This window comes from Halichoeres trimaculatus, unplaced genomic scaffold (genome assembly GCF_033239565.1).
Source record: "Halichoeres trimaculatus isolate MK-OKI-2021-1 unplaced genomic scaffold, fHalTri1.1 fHalTri1_scaffold_20, whole genome shotgun sequence".
Lineage (NCBI taxonomy): Eukaryota > Metazoa > Chordata > Actinopteri > Labriformes > Labridae > Halichoeres > Halichoeres trimaculatus.
In genome coordinates this window covers 9,265,591-9,283,941 of record NW_027437198.1, presented here as the reverse complement: position 1 = coordinate 9,283,941, position 18,351 = coordinate 9,265,591, and the positions used below count along the sequence as shown (strand labels likewise).

Here is an 18,351-nt window from a genome sequence, read left to right as displayed (position 1 = left end):
AACCCTCGACTGTTTTCGTGAAGTGTGAGAGTGAATCCGTGTGACTGTGTGATGCAATGTTCATTTCACTGTATGTGTAAATAATAAAATTAAGAAATTAAAAAACACGAAAAACAGAAGCAAAAAATATAATATTAAGAGTAAGATCAAAGTTTGTGAGAATACTCTAGGAGAGAACAAAGAAAGGAAAAATAAAGCAATATAGAAAAAATGAACATACTTAAGGCAACACAACACACACACACACACACATACACACACACACACACACACACAAACACACACACACACACACACACACACACACACACACACACACACACACACACACACACATCAAGTGAAGAAGAAAAGAAAGAAAGAACAAGAAAGTGAAAAGATAAAACGTAAAAAAAATATCAAGGAACTATTTAGAAAATAAACATAAAAACAGAAATAAAACAGGAGGAAGTGGAGATGAAAAACAAGTGGAGGAGTGATATTGCCAGTAAAAAATAAAATAAAATATATAAAAAAAGAAAAGAAGTCAAAAGGAGGAAGAGTAGAGTGATAGAGGAGTAACACTGAAAAAATACAGAGAAGAATAAACAGAGTAGAAAGACAAGAAGAAGAAAGGAATAAGACAAGGAATAACAGAAAAAGATGGAGAAGAGAATGTAGAAATAGAGGAAGAAGAAAAGAAAAAGGGAAAAGACATGAAACAGGGTGAAAGGAATCAGAAAAAAGTGAAACTTAAATTGCAATAATTCATCCAACTCCAAAATGGCAGTATTCTTCATTCATTTATTTATAAAACCTTAAATAAATTTCATCACCAACAGTCAAATACATGGAACTGGTGAAATAAAATGCAAGCTGGATGTAAGGCAGCACTAAACATTCAGAGTCAGCCCCTGTAAAAAGGTCAAAGTTGTTCTCTAAGCTCATGTTAGTGTTTTTTCCTGATGGAGGTTACGTGATGAAAAAGAGCAGCTGCTCTGGAGTCAAGTGCATTAACTAAATGGGTAAAATAAATGTTTCCAAGGCAAAAATCAAGCATGGCACATAGTACATACAGAAAAAACACTTGTCCCTGCATGACAACGATAACAAAATCTTCAACACTCAAAATAAATGCTTCAAAACGTGTCTACAAAAGCCAAAGTTAGCTTTCACAACATCTTACTCAGAGAGGCATGTGTTCAACTTGAAGAGCTTTATAGTTTGAATTAACATCAAGAGTGTCTGAAGATAAAGGAGTCTGTGAATGCAGAGGTAGGTTACCACATATTCAGAGTACATTTCTCCCTTCTTCATGTTAGACTCAAACAAAAGTTGCTTTCAGCTTTTCAAATGTCTTCACTTTGCTTTTCGTGTATAAAATTTTCTTTGACACTGTACAAATAATTTCTTCATGGTAGTTTTTTTTCATCAGTACGCCCATGACTCTTTCCTTGTTCTCACAGAACGAGGAATGAAACAAAAGTAATCTTCTTCATTTCAGCTCCTGATCCTTGAGAAATTTGTACTTAATTAACTTTCTGGGAAGTCTTCTTGAGATAATTTATCTCCTCTTGGCACCATTCATTTCTATAATATACAAACTTAAAGGATCATATAGAAAACAGAAGTTTTGATAGTACTTTTTCTTGGCAACCTTTTAGAAATATTAAGAGCAAACTTCTGTTCATTTGCTCCATTTCCCAGTTATTAAATGGGTGGACTGGCCAGACCCCACTGACCAGCAGTGGGGACTGGCCAGGGGGATCATGTGTGTGTGAGATTCATGGAATACTTTATTTTTCTACTGGACCACACAGCTGCTCTCCTTCCCTCCACTCTTCACCTCTTTTTTCCAACCTTTCCTTCCTCAACCTGGCTCTTTTGTTCCAGACTCTCTCTTTTTCCTTCCTTGCTTCAGTTTTTCCTTCATTTCCCTAACATGGCACTAAACTTCCCCACCCCTGCACACCTCCTCTTCCTCTCTATGACCCAGCCTCCTGCTCCTGTCCCAGAGCCTCTAACAGGAGTCCCATGGGTGTCCTCTTCAGCCCGATGCTCTCCAACTTGTTCTCTAGTTTGTTCTTCAGGCTGCGCAGCCTCACCGAGGCGTGGACCAGAACCACTGAGAGGAGAAAGAGAAGGAGGGATATCAGATAGTTTCATGATGAATGTCATTCACTTTGCAAGCATAGATAGATAGATAGATAGATAGATAGATAGATAGATAGATAGATAGATAGATAGATAGATAGATAGATAGATAGATAGATAGACAGATTTGTTTGCATTATGGATGTGTCTTACTCAGGATAGGAAAGGCTATTCCAAACAGAAACACGGCCACGCCTCCCAGCACAGATATGAAGAGATAACTTCCCAGAAGTATCCCCAACAATGCAACTGCTGGGTGGTTTCTGCGGAAGCGGCGAATGGGAGCCTGATTTTCAGCAGCCCAGACAAAACCGAGGAATATCAAGGTGACCACGGTCGCTCCAATGAACATCTGGAAAGGTTGGAAGTACCTGTGAGGAGTGGGAGACAACACACAAAAATGGTTAGACATACACACTGACATTATGTGAGAAAAGATGGTGCAGGTATCAACCATTATCTTGATGTAAACAAATCAAACACTCAGGGCCAAACCAACAACATATGCACCTTAACTATGCTCTAGTAGTTAACTGTCACAAATGTTCCCTCAAACCGGAGTCCTGTAGATCCATCCACCTGGTAAAATAGTCCCAGTTTTATGATGGATTTAGGATTTTTTTAGTGTTCACATGGGGACACTGATTTTGTTGTACTGATCTGGAACTGTGAGTAAGTTGAGTTTGTTGACCTAGCTCTATGGGGGATCCTGAAGTGTTTGCAGGATGGTTCAGATAGACACAAATCAGCCATAACATCATGGCTCCCTGACTATCTTTGCGGTACTATCTGGCTCCAAAATGTGTGCAGCAGATCCTTTAAGTCCTGGATGACGTGAAGTGGGGCCTCCACCTTGCACATCTCACAGATGCTGGATTGGATTGAGATCCAGAGAATCTACAGGCCAAGGTAACACCTAGAACTTTCAGTGATTCTTCCAGCCCCCCTTTTTTTTTGCTTTGTGATCCAGTTCCAGTTTTTTTTTTCAAGGCTATATTTGGACTGAATGTTGGGTTTTTATCAAAATTTGGGGATTTATTCTAAAAATAATGACTTTGATGAGTCAGCATTTTTATTTATTCTTAACATGTTTGCATTTATTCATTGAAGGCAAAAAAAGTAAAAAAAAAAATATATATATATATATATAACTTCTCCTAGAATTTTGGTCCTCACTCTTGGCCCTGATTCACCAGCATGCAGAAAAGAAAATGCTTGCAGTTGCAGTGCTGTGCAAAATGCAGCAAACTCGTGATTACAAGCTTATTATCTGTGTACATGGGGAACACTTCTGATCTACATTAACTAGGAATCTATGCCTGCGAGAAGAAAGAATGATTGTGTTTGGCATTTATGCTAACAGGAGACAGGCTAAAAAACACTGAAACGATTAAAAAAAAAAACCTTCAGGCAAACGAGAAAGGAATCAAAGTTCGCTGGAAAGGAAACAGAACCAGAGGAAGGTAGAGGAAAAAAAAAACGAAAGAGAGAGATGACCACGTCAGAAGACTGACACTGACCCCACCAGCAGCAGCAGGATGGTGGCGCTCAGGAAATAGTTGCTCTGGTAGTACAGCAGGTTGTTGATGATGCGGTTGTTCCAGCGGTCCAGATCCCGTAGGTCCGGCACCGCGAACCGGGCCGAGCTCAGGAGGAAGTCATCAAGGCTGCGGAGGGGTGGCGGCTGCACGCCTGCCATCTTTCCTGAACGATAATAAACTAGATTTCCCAGAATGCAATGCGGGGAGGAAAACCGTAAGGGGGAGGGTTGCTAAACTTCTGACGGGGCGCGGGCACGTGCGTCGAGAATGCGCATTTTGTGCAAATGTAATGAGAGTTTACAGCTAAATAAGAGCACATCTCAGTTTAATCAGGTTTAGTCTTCTGGCTCCTTGACTCTGCTTAGACCTTTTGAGAAAAGAACCATGACCTGGTCTGACGGGGTCAGTCCCCTATCCAGCATCACTCTGTGGAGCAACAAATCAATACTCACACATCAATGTGCAGTTACCTCTGCTCAGCCCTCAGGCTGCATTATATCATAATGATATTACATTTCCTAACTTCAGATTCATATGAACTCTGTGACAGAGATATAACCAAGTCTGTGCCCGGTCCAGTCATCTGAAAGTAGAAGAACAAACTGTTGTTTCATTTTGATTTAATGAAACTCACAATTAATGGATGTGCTGTTTATATATTTGTTAAACTAGAAAGTGACTTTGCATCTTAGGATATTACGTATATTACGGTAAAGTCATGGTGACAGAGCATCTCAAAGAAGCTTGAAAATAAAATACTTAGCCTCTTAAAATAAACCCTGTTTCTCAAACTATGATAACAACCTGCATAAAAAAAAATCTGAATCACAAAACAATTAGTTACTATACCTACTTAAAGAGTCTTACCTTAAAGTGCCTAAATGTAATAAATTGGTAGTATCTCAAAACCAGTTTGTCAAAGCAGAAATGAAACGTTGAATATCAAAATAAAGAATTATTACGAGCAACAGTAATTATTATTATTATTATTATTATTATTATTATTATTATTATTATTATTGGGGATGAGTCAGTCTTTATTTTAAGATTGTGGCGCATTAGATAAAGACACCTGTTGTAAATTGACACATTTTCGGCACACTAACAGAATGGAGCTTCCACATATCCCTTTCACGGACACAAAGACTTTTATTGTGAAGGAGCATCGGGAGCGCGCTCTGCTGTAGGCTCAGTGGCTCTATCCGGTTGAATGCTGCGGGAGCGGGAGCGCGCCCGGGCGGCTCCGTGAGCGAAAAAAAAAGAGAAGCAGAGCTCTCGGTGTGACAGCTCAAAGCTGTCCACGTCAACACATCGAGAGAGGCGAGCACGGCACCGCGATGGACTCCACGTCTCTGGTGAGCCTCCGCGCCGGTCCACCGGGGCCCGGAACCGACATTTGGACACCTGTGGGGTTGTGTGCTCGGCAGTTTGTGTTGTGTTTTTCTACTGTTTGTGTGAGCATGCGGGACATTTGTTGCATTACAGCAGTTTCGGCGGAGTGAAGGAGGAGGAGGAGGGAGGAAGAGGAGGGGGGCTTGGCTGCAGATTGTTCATTAATGTCAAACAGGTTGTTGAATTCTTGTCTTCATTAATGTGAGTGTGTGATCCGTCATGGTGCGCGTTTGTGCACGCGCAGGCCCGATCTGAGCGCAGTGTTTTCATGCAGCGGCAGCAGCGGCCGTCAAAAAGCCAGTTTTTCCGTCCACGCGTGTATAAATAGTACAGATCGGCTGAGCTGGCCGCGGTGCGACAACTTATCAGGGTGTTAAGTTAACTCCATTACAATAGACTGACTGAGACACAGCTGTGATCCACTTACACGCGCGCGCACACGCATGCAGACACACACACACACACACACACACACACACACACACACACACACACACACACACACACACACACACACACACACACACACACACACACACACAGTCCGTGCAGAGCGCAACAGGACAGATCCAAAGCTTCAGCTCCTGCAGGATCACCTGTAGACTAGATCCTCCGTGTGTGTGTGTGTGTGTGTGTGTGTGTGTGTGTGTGTGTGTGTGTGTGTGTGTGTGTGTGTGTGTGTGCGGTGTGTGTGTGTGTTTATGTGTGTGTGTGTGCGTTTTCATACAGCACATTAGAAGAAGTGTGTGAGTGTGTGTGTGTTTAAATATCCAGCTTGTGTTGAGCATATGTGCACAGATCGTTGACGTGTTGAGCGGAGTCGGTGCCACGTCCACGTCCTCTCTCTCTCCCTGTCTCTCTCTGTGTCTCTCTCCCTCTTTCTCTCTCATTCACTCAGCCTCTCCCTCACTCTTTCATCGGTGTCTCCTCATGCTGGATCATTCTGTTGTTTTTTCAAATTAATGGAAAGTTACAGAGTTCATTAACTCAAGTTCAGTCTTTCTCATAAATTATAAAGTGCAACCCGTATTTTTTTTTTCAAACCTGCTCTTTATTCGTTTAAAGATGTTTTGGAGTCAAATTAAATGTACAGAAACTTTCATATCGCTCTGACTGTAATGACTGCAGAACACCTTTGGGGGCAAAGTGCATCCTCTTAAAGTTCTTGTTGTTGTCGCCAACAGGCTCAGATTATCATCCTCAGAGTCTGAACATATAACTGAAAGGATTCTGACAGAAATATGCATTTAACTGAAAGAGGAAGTGGATTATTTTAACCGGAAATAGTTGTTGCAACACTTTTAAAAAGCCACCAGACCCCATTGGCCGGAAAGTGGTTGTACTTCACAGGACAGAGGAATTGCTGGTCTACCACCTGGACTGTATTGGGTTGAATTTCATTTGATCATTTCAGTTTAAAACTTTTGTGGTGTTGGACTTTATTGATCCTTGATTCTGATTCCATTGCTTTGTCAGCCTCGCGTTTACACAGAAACAGAGTTTTAGTCGACCATAAACGCAAACTTTTGAAAACAGCCTCCAGAGTGGATTTTTTTCTGCCGTGTAGCCAGCAAGCTGTCATTTTCAGTGGAAATGCTGACGTCATGCTCCTCTTTGCACGAGCGCAACAACAGTCGAACAGTACCGTTGTTCGATTGTCGCGGACTACCATGTCGTGCTTGTGCTGCTTAATCTACTGAATCTGCTGACTGTCTTCATACAAAATGTGCATCTGTTGCTCCACTTCTGCACTTGGCATTCACCAATACACCAGATGATTGGCTCAACTCTACTTCAGTGGAGACCAAACAAAAGCACCTTTTGAACAGTTATAGTGCCAACTACAGGCCTGGCATGCCAACTACAGTATTTTCAGTCCCTCAGCGTTTCCATGTAAATGCAAAATTTTTCCACTGTATTTTAGTGTTTTGGGACGAAACGTTTCGTGTAAACGGGGCCTGAAATTTAGGCCCTCAGAAGTGAACTGTTGGTAGTAACAAGGATTTTTTTTAACATTTTACATTCATTTATGAAAATAACCTTCCAAACAACCAAAACTATTAAAACCAAGTACTATTTGTTGATACTATTTATTTACTTCAATTGAGTATATTTGCATTAGGGTATGATAGCAAGACTTTGCTTAGTTGTCTACAGCTAGCTGTGGCCAGGATGACCAGCACACTGAGCTCAGCACATTCCCTTGAATTCACACTGGGTTGAAGTAAAAGCTTCTTTACCTGCAACAAGTGTCTTTACCACACGTTGCACTTTGCCCTCATCTTTTGTCGTGACCTAAGCCAAAGTTTGATCACTTGCAGTGGTCCACTGTGACCGTCTTCTCATAATTTTGTTGAGGTTTGATGACGTCACAAATGAAGTTAGGATGGCACAGCTGGTCCTGCCAGATGAGGACAACTGTTGTGCACTGTTCTCACTTGTGAAAGGTTTGTGTCAGTGTTAGAAACTGAAAAGCAAAACTGAAATTCTTGGTTCGCTGAAATTTAGCTATGACTCGGAACTAGCTTTTGATAACCAAACCAACTGGACTGGTTAATTTCTTTCTGTTATAATGTGATTTAGAAAAAAGCTGCAAGATCTGGGTTAACCCTGTAAATCACAGAACGCATGCAACGACACAACAAACTGAGCTGAGGTAGATCAACAACTCCTGTGTCCTTTGGGAGGTGAAACTTTTTTTTTTTGTCATTTGAGTCTTGTTGCGTTTAATAAACGGATATAACATCTGTTACTAAAAGGGAGTAAAGGCGTCTCTTAACCTTAGTAATGTCTCCTCTGGTCTTTTTCGCTTTTCTCCCTCATTGATCACTTTTCATCAATTAAAAGAAGAAAAAAAGTGATGTTGGAGATATAAAGCAATCAGATGATTCAAAAAGAGAAGTAAAAGCTCTGACTTCAATCTCTCGAGAGGAACTTTCTGTCCTACTGTCCAGCATCACAACTTTTTCTCCTGGATCTTCAAACTGTTTGCCTTTCAAAGGTTTTTTTTTTTAGCATATTTGTTTGTTTGCTTGAGTTTTGCATTTCTTTAGTTTTACTGCCATAAATTCTTGCTTTCATTTCTTTATGTGGCAAAACTTCCTCTAAAAGTACAGGCTCTGTTTTAAGATTACCTTTTAATTATCTGGTTCTGTTTGGCAAAGAGATTCAGACTGAAAGTCTTTTTCACATCATGTTGTTTTCTGTCATTGAGGTTTGACAAACTGAACAAATACTGCTCTCAGCTGCAGCCAATGATTCTTTAGTTTTACAGCATCAGCTTAAAGTTCCCTAAATGTCACATTGTGTCTATAATGTGGAAAAATTCAAAAGTAAATTAAAAATACCAATCCAGACAGGATTGCCAAATCCAAACAGCTCTGAGCTTTGATGTTGTTTTATTGTGTAATGTCTCCAGACGTCTAAATCTGTCTTTGGGTTTCGTCTGCAGCCGACTCACAAACACCACGGAAAATCATTGTGTTCGACTTTTAGATCCAGACCTGCAGTCAGACAATTATGCCTTCCTCCTTTGTGTTCAGGCTTTGCTGGAGACTGAGGCTTTTTCATTTTTTGTATATGAAGTCTGTTTCACCATTAGCTTTATATTCCTGTTCTTACTGTAGCAGAACATGACCAAAGCAGCGAGCCAGTCCTTCCAACCTCCCCCTTATCGTTTGACCTTTACGGTGTTTCGCTGTCACACTTATGAAGCTGTTTATCTCTGGTAGCCTCAGCAATGAGGTGTGTTCAAGATCATCCGTCATGATGTGTTCAGAGCGGCTCCCTGAGGACAGGGCAGGACTGAGGACAGGAGCCGGTTACACCAGCTGTGTGTAGGGTCAGATTTAGTCCAGTTTTGTTGTTGAGTAGGATGTGGATTTAAGTATCACTATGTTTAAACTGGTTACACGGCCACCGCAGATACCTCTGTCATGACTGATTTGTTGTGTTCAAAAGATGTAGACGGACGTATTCAAAGATGCACACCTGACTGGATAAAGTGAATGATGAGGAAGTATTATGAGGATAAACAAAACAAAGCAAACTTAAGCACAGATGGGGAGGTTTTTTTGATTTACAATATTTGGAGTTAGTGTGAAATAAAATGTGCACTTAGTTCCAGATGCACAGTCTGGGACGTGCATTATGCCTGTAGAAGTATCATTAATGCTCTCAGATGCATTCATGCATGAGTTTCACAGCCAAAGGTTTTGAAATGATGCATTATTTCACAACCGCTGGTTGTTCTGCACGTACACACCCACCATCCTGATGCACTTCAACAGCCTAACCAAACATCTGCTGACTTAAGTTCCAATGAGCTTTTAGAAAACTTTGTGCTGGAGTTAACGTGACTTTTTTCAAGTTGACATTAGATCTTAGCAAAAGGTGTCTGTTTGTTTTGTGTAATCTAAAGCCGAGTTGTTTTAATCACCACTGACGTGAAGACAGGACAGTGGATGTTTTAAGTTCCTGGTCTAAGTTCTGTGATACACTCTGACTGTGAATCTATGCTAGTCAGTGCATAACAGAACTTTGTCTCGGGTCTGAAAAGCTTCTCAGAGACGAAGGGATGAAGGGGAAGAGTGTTTTCAGGAGAGTGGATGATACCTTTAGTCCTTTGCTCATCAGGAAAACATCTAGAAAAATAAAAGTGAACGTGAAAAATAACTGTAACAAAAGGAGACTTCTTTACAGAGACGACAGATTCAGATCCAGGATGAGTGTAAAGCAGCTTTTATCCGGTTAATGAATGTTGATGAAACACACTCCCAGGTGTCGGAGGGACTGTTTTGGCTGTGCTGTGTTTCCCTCAAGCCTCAGACGTTATCTCCTTCTTGTTGCAGGAACCTTCACTCTACACGGTGAAAGCTGTTTTCATTCTGGACAATGACGGCAACAGACTTCTGTCAAAGGTAAAAACCAAGAGGTGCTCTTTTCTGGAAGTTGATTTCTTGTGTGAAAACTGACTTTACATTAGATCCTGGATCTGATTCTGTATTGTGTGTTTCAGTACTACGACCCCGAGCTCTACCCGTCTATGAAGGAGCAGAAGAACTTTGAGAGGAACATTTTCAACAAGACGCACAAAGCAGACAGTAAGTTTATTCGTCTCCAGTGTCTCCTCTCAGGTGATCACAGCCTGGAGCGTTTTTGACTCTTCAGGTTAACACAGATTATTTCTTTAGAGTGAGCACTGACAGCTGGATGATTTAAAGTTGCATCTGTCTGTCTCTTCACTGAGACATGAAGGACTTCTCTTTTCTCTTTTTGTGCTGTTGGTTCGTCTGATGATAAAGTTCAACGTTGAGATTTTCACACAGCTGACACCTGAGTCCTTATCACCCCTCATACTCCTCCTTTTGTTCCTAACTCCTCCTGCATTCCTCCTTTGTCCTCTTCTTTCTTCTTCCCTGTCATCCAATCTCCCCTCTCCTTTCCTCCCTCCTCACCCTGCCTTTGTCCTGCTCTGTCCCTCCTTAAAGCATCTTTGTTTTCTCACCCTTCCTCAAATCCTTACCTCACTCCCTTTATCCTCATTCTGACTCCTTACTTCTCTTTTTTTTCCTGAATGAGAAAAATCTGCTCTTCCGTCTTTACATACTTCCTCATCCTTCTCTCTGTCTCTCCCTGCAGATGAGATTGCGTTCCTGGAAGGGATGACCATCGTCTATAAGAGCAGCATAGATCTCTTCTTCTACGTGGTGGGAAGCGCTCAGGAGAATGAGGTCAGGGAATCAACTCAAACAGACCGGCTCACGTCCAACACAGTCCACTGTCCTATCCTCTACAAATAAAGTTGTTAAAACCCCCAAAACATAAAAATCAAAAAGCCAAAACACTATATATTGTTTTTGTCCAGAGGGGGCGCCAAAAACAGTATAAATCATGGTTTCCATACAGCAGCTTCAACCCGTTTATGCCAAAATTTTTTTCTCCTTTTTTTCAGAGTTGTTAGATGTATAGTTTTATCAGTTGAGTCCCTCTGAGTCATGTTGTGTATTCATCTTTTTCCATTTTGTACTTTGTTTTGAGGAAAGTATGATTTTTATGACTGGCAACAATTGTTGCCGGTGGTTGCACAGCTTTTCACTAGGTCACCTAATAATTATAAAGAAATAACAATAATTATAATGATAAAAAAAAGTTAGAAAAATATAATAATATAGTCATAATAAATTTTTAAAAAGTGGTGTTTGTGTGTGTGGTGGGTGGTAGGCCTGGGCATTGGCTATGATAAGTACTCATGTGTCAAGAAAATTGCACTTAATGAGTAAATTATGTGCAATGCTGCAGGCAGTGTTTTCCTTAAGTTTTCAACTAGCTAAGTGCCCACCAGCAACTTTTGTTGCCACTCACAGAAATATTTTTTAGGGGGGGAGGTTACTCTAGATACTTGAATGATTAAATTATTATAAATATGTTTGGGGGGAAATCATAAGTCATTTTTAAAAATTGCCTCTTTCCAAGATGATTTGAACCCGCCATGTCTTACGCCAGAAGGAACAAGAAGCAGATGATGTCATGTGACAGCAACTGCTTGGAAACTATTTTTTTTATAATCCAAAATCTTAGTCTAAGTTGTCTACTAGCATATAAGTGGAAAAAGTTGCATTAGTAACATTTAAAACATTGATTGTGAGAAGAAAATGACAGTGATACACTTTGGCAACAGTTGTTGAGGCGACTGCAAGTCATGCATGTGATTTTAGTGGTAGATTACTGAAACAATAACAGGTGTATTTTAGGTCAAGCCACATCGAACAATAGTCTGTATAAAACAAAACTGATGGCTTGCAAACATTTATTCACCATCTAAGAGCTGCTTGTTCTGTCCACCAGCTTTATGGATGATAAAAGTCTGTTTTTTTTCCTTTCCTTTTCTTGAACTATTTGTCAGTAACAAAACAAATCAAAACAAGCACCATAACACAAACTGAAGATTTGTTATTCTGAAACTGCTCCCCTGTTTTCCCTCTCCAGTTGATGCTGATGTCCGTCCTGAACTGCATGTTTGAGTCGCTCAGTCAGATCCTCAGGTACGTCCCCTGATCCACTCTCACAGAAGTCAACAGTTCAGGAGTAGATACATTAAAATAATAATAAACTTTTCTTCTTTCCAAGATCTTTGCATCTCTTTGTGCTAATATTTTCCCTTGTATTATTTATATTTTAACAACTGTGTGTATTTTTATTCTGTTTATCCTGAGTGGATGCAGGTTAGGTGCTGTATGTTTAGAATCCAACTATAATTCAACTGGTTTAACCTGCAAACAACTTGGTCAAAACTTTTCTTTATAGAATAGAATAGAATAGAAGTCTTTTGTGTGCGTTTCCTGCACAATATTGTGTGTTTTTCTTCAGAACTTAAAACTGACATTGTCAAATTGAAGTTGTGTTGAAAATTGATTAAAAAGTAGAAAGTAGTGTCGCTCTTCAGATGCATGTTCACCAAAAACATCATGGAATTCATCATGACTCTTCTCCTGCATGTAGCGCTGATATCCTCAATGCTAATACACACACACACACACACACACACACACACACACACACACACACACACACACACACACACACACACACCCACACACCCACACACACACACTCACACACACACACACACACACACACACACACACACACACACACACACACACACACACACACACACACTGAGCTGCTCAGGGACATAATGAGTCACTCTGATCAATTTGGTGTAAAATCAAACAGCAGTGCGCTTTTTTTCCCTAACAGGCGAAAATTAGAATTTAATCTGAAAAATAATATCTGAGGAAGACAGCGGCAGGATGAAGACAGCTCGTCTTCATTTTTAGGTTTTCGCAGAGCACAAAGATTAGTTTGTAAAGCCGATGTGTGTTTTCAGTGTGTGTGTATGTGTCACTTTTGACTGGAACATTATAAGCCAGACAGCGCCTGATGCGGTTGCCATGGGAACAGATGCAGTAGTATTGCAGAGTGTGAGCGATGGAGACACAGAGACATTATCACACAGTTTGAGGAGATTAGCGGCTTTTTAACTTTCACAGAAATATGGAAATGTTCCGATTTGAGCCTTTCGTTTTAAGATGAGTGAACGAGTCGAGTTGTTCCTCTTTGATTTTCTTACTCGGGAAGGTTAACCCCTTAGAGATGCTCCTCTTTCCACCTGAGACAACAGTTACATCTCTTTCACTACCATCAGCAGATTCTAAGAACAAAAATATTCATTTATTGGTTTCTCTGCAGGAAAAACGTGGAGCGGAGGTGTTTGCTGGACAACATGGAGGGAGTGTTTCTGGTTGTGGACGAAATCATAGATGGAGGGTAAGAGAAATAACTATCAACAGCCAATTGAGGTAAAAGAAAAATACAAAGTCATGCAAAGGGAAAACTAGCTGTATTTTTTTTCTTACTACATTTTCAAGTGATTTTAAATTCCTTTTTGAATCCTGTACGAGTATTTGCTCTTGATTGGTTGCTTTCTTCTGTTCCTAGTGTGATTCTGGAGAGTGACCCCCAGCAGGTCTTACAGAAGGTCAACTACAGAGTAAGTTAAATGTCAATCAACACAAACTACCAACATATTACTGATGTATTGATTGGAATCAAAAGAAAGTCAAATTCTACCAGATTGAAATCAGTTTGGCCTGGTAGCCTTTCTCCTCGTCTGCTTCCTGCCTCCTCTGACCTGCTTCACCTTTCCTTCTCTCCTTCTCTCCTCTGATTGGTGTCAGCTAATGTCAGAGCCAGCCTATGGCTTCGTCCTCTTTGATTACATCACCGGTAACCTAGAGGGACAAACAGACAGGAGCCAGCTGCTGTAGACAGACAGACAGAGGGTGAGAGACAGAGGGGGGGCAGGAGGAAGTGGATGGATGAAGGAGGGATGAGTGAGGAAGATGAGGTACATGCATGGTGAGAAAGCACGCTGACTAACGGAGCAGTCTGAGGAACACAGCCAGGGTTTGATTTATTGTTTTCTTTTGTCAACACTTTGGCCAGCTGGTGGCGCTACAAGGCACTCTCCCAGCTTTCTGGTTTCTGACCGTAAATGGTTCCACAGTTTACTAAATGAACACAAACTCCTGAGAATAAACCAACCGGGAGGTCGGACCATTTTCTCAATGACTTCTATACGATCACACTGCTTTGGAGTTGCCCCCTGCTGGACGGTGTACACGCTTTTTTAAACTGCTAATTCTACATTTAACATGCTTTGAGTGTCAATGACCAACTGTGTGTTTTCATTTCTGCAGATCTAATACAGTTTACAGTGCTTTGTGTGTGTTTCAAGTGTTTTCCATCACTTTTTCATTCCTTCTTGTGAACTCACTGTCTTGTTTTTTGTTTTGCAGGCGGATGAAAACCCATTATCTGAACAGAGCGTGGCCCAGGTAACACACTCACACATACATGTTGATAACACCTTCAGAAACACCTAACCCCCTTCAGAAATTTGAGCTACTCAAAAACTGTACAGAAGTTGTGGATCTATGTATCTTAAGTCTGTTTACTGACCAGGAAAGAACTTCTCTCAGGAGCTTTGTGTAGTGTAACAATCATTAAGTGTTTGATAGTCATCCAGAAGCCTTGTTTTCTTCTCATAGGATTAAGCTGCTGCATGTTTACTTATAATGTTACTAACATAAAAACCTCCATGCTGCGTTTCTCATCACTTCCAGTATGACACAGCTTGTTTTACTGTGTTGAACCACAGAAACACAATAACTTGCCTGCACAAAGCTGAAACAACAATCAGCCTCAGTTTGACATCTGTCTCTTAATTCACTGGTCTGCATGCTCATGCGCTACAGCTTATGATTCATGCTAAGCTAGCAGCTAGCTTGGCTTCCTCTCCTCAGCACCAGCCAGCGCTAATAGGCTCGACTGTGAATGAATGGATTGATAAATGGATAGTTGGATTAACATTAAAGAGCACTGTGGCTCTAATAGAGGACAGATGTTTAACTGTCACTGATTGGATCCGTTTCATCACAAAGGTTTTGTTTTTATCCATCAAAACCTTTTTCTTTCTGATCTGGAGTGATTTTTAAAACATATGTTCCTCTCTGCTAACATACTCACACTCTAAGCTTCTCTTTCTCTGTTGCTTTAACCCTGACAGCACATAACAGGGAAACTGGCTCTGACCACTAACGTAAGTCTCTACTAACCACACAGCGCTCATTCCTGCACTATGTCCACTGCACAGTGATGACACTGTAAAATATATATATATAGTTTTGGATGAATGAAGTTATTCCATTCTATTCTATATATATTCTATTCTATGGAATATACCCAGACTCCATGCGCCCCCTGCTGTTATGACAAAAAAAATACAATCTCACAAGACGAAGACAAAGTTTCCTGAGAAAAGAGGATTTAAGTAAACAGAAATATTGACAACATATTATTCTTAACAAAAAAAAAGTGAGCTATTTTTTTTAAAATTAAAATTGAATATTAAAGGAGGATCAAACAAAATGTCAAGGATCTTGAAACTTTATTATTGAAAAAAACGAAGTACAAGTTCGGTAAAGATAAGAAATTGTACACTTTTCTAATTGGATGTGGTTATCCATAATGTTAATATGTAAAGACACAATATGCCAATAGGAGAAAAAAATAGCTGTTCAGTCTCTGTTCCACATCCATGATAGCTTTGTGGCACATTTATGTACTCAGTCTGACATCTAGTGGCTGAGTAACAGTACTACAATAAGTAAAGGAATTCAACAGAACTTGTTCAAACCAATTTTACTCATAACACGTCTTTTTCACCTCAATGCTTTCCAGGTTCTGCAGACGGCCAAGGAGCAGATCAAATGGTCCATACTGAAATGACTCAAGCCAAAAACACTTAGGGGTTTTCTTCCACCGTCTCTCAACATTGTTTTTTTAATTTCACCAAACTAAAGGGAAAGACTGAAGAGGTCATTTTTTTCTTTTAAACATTTAACCAGACAATAATAGCTTTTTAATCTGTGTCTGATGGTACTTTGTTAAGCTGTGTGAGACATGTTGTTAATTTATTTAGTTTGAGCGTGATGTTACTGATGTAGTGAAAACCTGAAGAGGCCAAATGACACCAGAAAAAAAATAGAAGTTCCAGCTGTGCAGGACGGGACAGTTACAAACAATTTTTAAAAAAATATCAAAGCCTAATCAGCGGTTAAAGATCTGTTACTTTTGTTTTGGTGGAGCAGGTACTTCCCCTTGTGTTTCCTGTAATGGTAGAATATTTTGTAGTAGTTGTTTTCTTTTCTTTTTTTCTTTCTTTTTACACTGAAATCTCAAATCTCTCTTTTGAAGATGAAGAACGTTCCCCCAAATAGTCCATTACATGATCAATAATTTATTGACAACTTTAATAGTCGGTCCTGCTATCTTTAGGTAGCCTTTCTATAAAAGGAGCCAAAGTACCACAAATGATTAAAAGTCATAAGGTTAGCAATTGTCAAACACTACAGCAGCTTAAGATTTGTGTTTAATAATACATTTTTTAAATCATTTGTGCACTGAATAAAGACTTTTAATATTTTTATGTGTAATGACACTAAAACAGCTACCAAGTACAGAGATTTTCATGAGAAATCTCATTTCTCAAAAACTTCATGAAGGAAAACAAACTTCTGCACATAGAATAAAATCAATAAAACCTTTAAAGGTTTTAATATAAGTTATGGAGAAAAGATTCACATATTTTGCTATTTTTGAAGATTTAGAATTAAGAGGCATTTCTTATTTTCTTAGGTGAAAAGAAGCCAAAGACAAATAATTACAATTATATTGTTTACAGTTGATTGTTTGTCAAACCGACATTTGTGTGTCAATAGCTTGGAGAAAAAAATAATAAATTTGTTTATTTATCCTAAACTGAGAGTTTGTTTTTGATGTCAAACCGTGCCAATTTTTTCCTTCTTTATTGTGTCTTTTTTTTTTCTTCTTCTCTTTTTTTTGTTTTGTTTTGTTTTTAACCGCCCTGTGCATTCCAGGGCAGTTAGTTAAATTTCGTGCAATGAAAATGTGATTTTAATTTTCATCTCTTCATAACTCAAGTAATGTGTATATGACATTCAAAGAAGACTATATCTGTGGCTATGTCTAGGTCTCATCCAATCAGGATTCAGAGCTTGCTCAATAATTAATATTAAGGAGCTCTATTAAGACAAATCAAGCCGTAGGTGTGGTCAAGGATATAATTGGTGACAGTACATTGACGTCACATAATGCTCTAAGCCAATAGTTCGTTTCGGTTTACCTCTCAAGTAATGTGATTGGTTTATGTCTCACCCTCCCTGGAGCACAGAGGGCTCTGCTTGTCTGCTCCTCCCACACTCACCCGATGAGGACAACATCGAAACCCAGATGAAACTTCAAGGTTCAGGGTCAACCGCTGAATTATTATTTAAGTTATCATACATTTAGAATAAAAAGAGGAGGTTATTTTTTTTTCTTTTGCACATTCTCCTAGTTTAAAGTGCTTTTTTTTTTTTTTTTTTTTTTTTTTTTTTTCTTTTACCGTAAGAGGGACCAAAGGCCTTTGTGTTCATATATGTCAAGTAGTGGTAAAATACACTCTAAGACCGTGTTTATGGTCATTCTATAGAAACGCATAAAAAGCGAAAAAAAAACAAGCACTCAACGGGTCAGTTAATTTTGGTCATAAGCATTTTCAAAAGGTTTAGACATAACAGAAAGGTTGAATGTTTTTTTATTGCCACATTGTGGTTTCCATGTTTGTGCTAAAGGAGAAAAGGGAACCGTTTCTTTTACTTTCAGGAAAATACAGGAAATTTATTTTCTTCGATACATTTAATGGTGCAAACAGGTACATGAAACACAACAGCGCCTCTAGAGGTAGGTAGTATTCATACAGTGATTACACCGCCCGGCTAGCTCAGTCGGTAAAGCATGAGACTCTTAATCTCAGGGTCGTGGGTTCGAGCCCCACGTTGGGCGCACGCTACTTTTGAACCGCTCAAGTGATGTTTCGGCTCCTTCACAGACAGAAACTACTAGGATTTGATAGCAATTGTCAAATGTCAAGCTGTAGATACTTACTATCCAATTATGAGGCAGCGTCATGAATTCCGTAACAACAAGCAGCTACATCACAAGAAGTCAGTTTTAACCACACCACACTGACAGAAAAAGATGACAGGAAGTGTAATGGAAATTTCATGTATTCATAGTCCATGTACAAAGAGAGAGTTGGAATTGAACATTCTGTCACCAGTGTTATGGAAGTGTTTTCAGTATATTGCTTGATGTA

General features: G+C 39.7%; 2 protein-coding genes and 1 non-coding gene across 6 annotated transcripts; 2 read left to right on the top strand and 1 right to left on the bottom strand.

The window, feature by feature from the left end:
• Positions 1-769: 769 nt before the first annotated feature.
• On the bottom strand, positions 770-3,870 carry praf2 (PRA1 domain family, member 2). Its single transcript, XM_074695813.1, has 3 exons — positions 3,654-3,870; positions 2,287-2,504; positions 770-2,104 (listed from the first exon to the last, which is right to left on the bottom strand). Exons 1-3 carry the CDS (start codon positions 3,830-3,832, stop codon positions 1,965-1,967), a joined length of 537 nt encoding a protein of 178 aa, XP_074551914.1. The 5' UTR covers positions 3,833-3,870; the 3' UTR covers positions 770-1,964.
• A 1,002-nt stretch (positions 3,871-4,872) lies between these two features.
• Positions 4,873-16,218, top strand: copz2 (COPI coat complex subunit zeta 2). Of its 4 annotated transcripts, XR_012600052.1 has the most exons (11): positions 4,873-5,029; positions 9,917-9,985; positions 10,084-10,168; positions 10,707-10,798; positions 12,054-12,109; positions 13,320-13,397; positions 13,569-13,620; positions 13,808-13,912; positions 14,429-14,467; positions 15,199-15,231; positions 15,873-16,218. XR_012600052.1 is itself a non-coding variant. In XM_074697497.1 (10 exons), exons 1-10 carry the CDS (start codon positions 5,012-5,014, stop codon positions 15,918-15,920), a joined length of 570 nt encoding a protein of 189 aa, XP_074553598.1. In that variant the 5' UTR covers positions 4,873-5,011; the 3' UTR covers positions 15,921-16,218. The 4 variants fall into 4 exon arrangements, 2 of the variants coding, with proteins under 2 accessions (XP_074553598.1, XP_074553599.1); XR_012600051.1 differs by lacking the exon at positions 15,199-15,231; XM_074697497.1 differs by lacking the exon at positions 13,808-13,912.
• A 1,747-nt stretch (positions 16,219-17,965) lies between these two features.
• On the top strand, positions 17,966-18,038 carry trnak-cuu (transfer RNA lysine (anticodon CUU)). The gene has a single exon. It is a non-coding gene; the product is annotated as a tRNA-Lys (tRNA).
• The last annotated feature ends 313 nt before the right edge of the window (positions 18,039-18,351 follow it).